This window comes from Octopus bimaculoides, chromosome 27, assembly GCF_001194135.2.
Source record: "Octopus bimaculoides isolate UCB-OBI-ISO-001 chromosome 27, ASM119413v2, whole genome shotgun sequence".
NCBI lineage: Eukaryota > Metazoa > Mollusca > Cephalopoda > Octopoda > Octopodidae > Octopus > Octopus bimaculoides.
The window spans coordinates 17,540,776-17,545,227 of NC_069007.1; the positions used below are offsets into that span (position 1 = coordinate 17,540,776).

At 36.4% G+C, this 4,452-nt stretch overlaps 2 protein-coding genes across 2 annotated transcripts in view; one reads left to right on the forward strand and one right to left on the reverse strand.

Moving 5' to 3' along the window:
• The window catches only part of LOC106877250 (growth/differentiation factor 8), a 37,831-nt gene extending 34,994 nt beyond the window's left edge, over nt 1-2,837 (reverse strand). The window contains exon 1 of the mRNA XM_014926113.2: nt 2,819-2,837. Within this exon, the coding sequence (XP_014781599.1) occupies nt 2,819-2,822 (4 nt within the window). The 5' untranslated portion in view covers nt 2,823-2,837. The remainder of the gene's footprint in view (nt 1-2,818) is intronic.
• LOC106881568 (solute carrier family 23 member 1) overlaps nt 1-4,452 on the forward strand; it is a 157,573-nt gene that overhangs the window by 124,191 nt on the left and 28,930 nt on the right. The window lies entirely within an intron of this gene.

The window sequence follows — 4,452 nt, forward strand, 5'->3', positions numbered from 1 at the left end:
AAAGGGAATTTTATTAATTGTAGTTTTAGACGAAATCCAAACTCTAAAGCATTTTTTTTTTGTAGTTATGAAATCAATATTGACTCGTGAAACTGCTGTAAAAATAACTAAGAACCTTACTATTGTGAATGCATTCTAATTCTGGCACAACACCAGCAATTTAAAAGGGTGGATTAAGTCGTGTTCATTATTCCCAGTGATTAACTGCTACGTATTTTATCGATTCCGAATGGATGAATGATAAAGTCGATTTGAACTTAGAACGCAAAACGAGAAGAAATGCGGCTAAGCCTTTTCTACTTCGCAGCAACGATTCTTCAAGCTCATCGCTGGCTTTATAAATAGAATGAAAATATGTTGGTGCGAACATTAAAAACATTTCACGATAAAACAATTACGTCACCAAGCAGCATTTTTAAATGCGAAACGGTGGCTGTCATTTTATTTCTATATCAAGGAGGACACCAAGTGTCACAGAAGACTCAACTCCGACCGCCACCATACTACTTCGCAGCAAGGTTATACTACGAGGTAATATGATGAAAGCCTACATCTCACTGACAGCCGATCCGCATCAGACTGTTGGCGACAACAGCAGCAGTCATGATAATGAGTATATTACACGCTGAGAAAGGGAAGAATAGAAATACTTGAAACAAAATCTGAATGAACACGTCACCAGAAAAGATTATTTCGGTTTTAAAATCCCAGGTCAAGCCATACTGGAGTAGCAAATATAAGAGATCCACTTAGTCGGTGTTGACAGTTATTAAAGAGTCGGGGAAGAATGTTAAAAATGGAGTACTGTATTTCCCTTTTGGCAAATAACCACCTGCTTATATGCATTCGCCACAACGGATAATCAGTGTCTTCAAGATACTAAAGAAATAATCAAACGTAATACAACAAAACAACGCCTTCAGAGATTTGTAAAAAGGGGAAATGAATATGGCGATTCTTATCACAAGCAGACGAAGAAATATTACACTTCTCACCAACAAAATGTTAAAAATAGGGACAAACTTTGTAGATGATAAAGAGAAAACTTTAGCATTAATTGATCATCCTCAAATAGGAGTTAAAAGCTGATTGTACTGTCTTTGATAGGGTGAAATATCACAGGAGTGCATTTAAAAAAAGTCAATTTCTCTGTACGCAAAAACACCAACCTGAAACATTGTTTTTATTTTGGGACGACTAAAAAATATATCGCAAAATGGTAAGGAGAAGAACCTGGATATGATTACGATATTCTTCGAGGATACAGAGAAGGAATTTATTCAAGGTAAAGGCTCCTACTTGACTAGAAAACGAGAGAAAACTACACACAGGTCTAGCAACCTTAGTAAGAACGATGAAGACTGTTACACGTACCTAGGAATGGCTGAAAGAAAAACCGTCTGATGATGTTCCTTGTAACATGATACATGTAACCAGGCAATAGCTCACTCAAATTAAATATATGGTGCTCAGAGCCCTCGGCCTACAATAAACCAGTGGCCCATGATGTGTTTGGTATGCCAGAATTCCTACCAATATTTCGGTTACTCTAAAGCGGCGAGCTGGTGGAATCTTTAGCACACCGGGCAAAATGCTAAGCGGTATTTCGTCCGTCTTTACGTTGAGTTCAAATGCCGCCGAGGTTGACTCTGCCGTTCATCCTTTAGAGGTCGATAAAATAAGTACTAGTTGATGTACTAGGGTTGATGTAATCGACTCACCCCTCCACCGAAATTGCTAGCCTTGTGCCAAAATTTGAAACCGATATTTCAGTTTCTCTGTCAGACTCTCGATGAGGTCATTGATGTTAAAACTCGAAACCTATTCATCTCCACCTGAGATGTCCGTATCTGCTATGACATTGACCACCTTCACCGAAAGAAAAAAGTATCAGACGAAAGACTTTCTAAAGGCTAGACAGCTAGCCTAGACAGCTACTTCGAAACCCAAGGCTTCTCTCTTCTATAAGGTCTCATTTATACCAGTAAATATTGACTCGTGAAACTGCTGTAAAAATAACTAAGAACCTTACTATTGTGAATGCATTCTAATTCTGGCACAACACCAGCAATTTAAAAGGGTGGATTAAGTCGTGTTCATTATTCCCAGTGATTAACTGCTACGTATTTTATCGATTCCGAATGGATGAATGGTAAAGTCGATTTGAATATATGTTCGTAAATGTCGGTGACAATTTGGAAACGGTAGCTTTTCAAAAAAAGAAACCAACCAGCTAAAACACTCATTATAAATACAATCTATAAGGGGAATAGTGAAAATATGCAAGACTTTTCTCAAGTTCAAATTATGGATTAGTTTTTGTTAACATTCCAACGATGGAACTTTGTATCTTTGTCAGAAACCAGCTCCTTCTTTACAGGAAGACTTCAAATAATTAAAAATAGGAGAGACCAGCTACCACGCATTTTGAAAATCCAATTTGTAATCGAAACAATAATAAATTTGGCAGAAAACGTTTAGAGAGATAGTAGCTTGTATAACCGAAGTAGGTCTATCTTGGACAAGCTCTCGTCTTGAAGGCCATACTTTTGCAATCCAGAAACAAGAAGCAATGAAATACCTGGTAAGAATGCAGGTAAAAATCACCCAAATGTGACAACCGATGCAGACTGTGGAAGTAACACGAATGATGTAGCCCAGAAAATAAACAGCTGTTCGAAAAATTTTGTCATGATAATAACTAACAACTTATGAGGCCTGGCGTGGTGGTCGAGACACTATTTAATGTAAACCGTAGAAAGGACAGTCTTGAATATCACAACAGAAGAAGTTACAGTGACATAGAGCACATACTCACCCATAATATGAAAGAATACCGGCCAATGGTTCGTGTGAAAACCTCTGTAATTGTAGGCACAATAGACCAGACATAATGATCTGAGGCAGAGAAAAGAAAATGTACACAGTAGTAGATATAAGTTGTCCAGCAGACGTCAATATAATGTTAAAGATTAAAGAAACAGAAAACACCTAGGGCTCGAAGTTTTGCTGTGGAAAATTGGTAGATATTTCATCCGGGTTACTGTTTTAGTTTTATACTTGTAATTATTGGGGGCCACTTCGTTACGGAATCCACTGCCTCGCCGCCAAGGTTGAGAAGCCGGGTTTCATAAAACCCAAAAGAAGACGACTAATTAGGAAAATTTCAATTACCAGCCGTTAATAGAACTGAATATATGTAAAAGTATCTAGATTGAATTCAAGGATGAATTCATGTACGTATATAGATACACACATATTCATAATTAACAAAGAAGAGGGAAGAAATGTTTATTCCATCCAGCAAGAGACTGATTTTTTCTGAGGTCTGATTTTTTCAATCTCTATTCATGATATACACACACACACACACACACACACACACACACACACACACACACACACACACACACATGTATGTATTATGTATATATATACATATAGTGTAAACAGAGCCTGAGAGATTTCTTTAAGATAATATGGCGTATTTTATAAATATACTTTCTCAAGTATCATAATAGCATGAAACTGTTAGTTGCTCTGCAGATGTACACCTTTCTTCCAAAATCAACAAAAGGGAGAAGCTTTCCGGACAACTGCTTCAAAACCTGTATCACCTCTACTCTGATTATAAATTCCCATTTATACCAGTAATTATTCGTGCATTTGATTGTGTTAGTAGATGTCAAAAAGTGACAATGTGGAGAAGTTAGGATTTTCAGGCAAAGAAAGAGACTGGCTAACACAAACTTTATAGATATATTCTGTAAGTGGAACAATAAAAATATACAAGGCTGTCTTAATGTTTGATAATATAGCAATTATCATCAGTTATCATATATTGTTGTGATGGAGCTCCTCCCTTCTAGGAAGAATACTAAAAAATAAATAAATAGATAGATAAATAAATAGATAAATAAATAAGGTGCAAGCATATATCTACAAATATACACATATGCATACATACATGTATAAACACATACACGCACACATGCATACACACACAAGAGTTTCTCAAAGTACTACATTTATCAAACAATTATTATTGTTATCCAAATTTCAGTAATGGAAAGGTTCTATTTTTTTTTTGTTAGAATCCCAACCTGAAATTACATTAGAAATAATCCTTAAAAATATATTTGATTCTTTTCTAGGACTAATGCAATGATAACCAGAATAACATTGAGGTACAGGTTGGTGTGTGTCTTCCCTAGATACTTTGGTAAAAAGGTAAACGTAACAAGATTGTACAAGGACATCTAAGCTAAGAACGGATTGGACAAGAAGTTAATTTAAACACAGCTCAAAGCTATTGCCTGGCCGCTGTAAATGGTCTCATGTTACACAAACACACAGCTCAAAGCTATTGCCTGGCCGCTGTAAATGGTCTCATGTTACACAAACACACAGCTCAAAGCTATTGCCTGGCCGCTGTAAATGGTCTCATGTTAC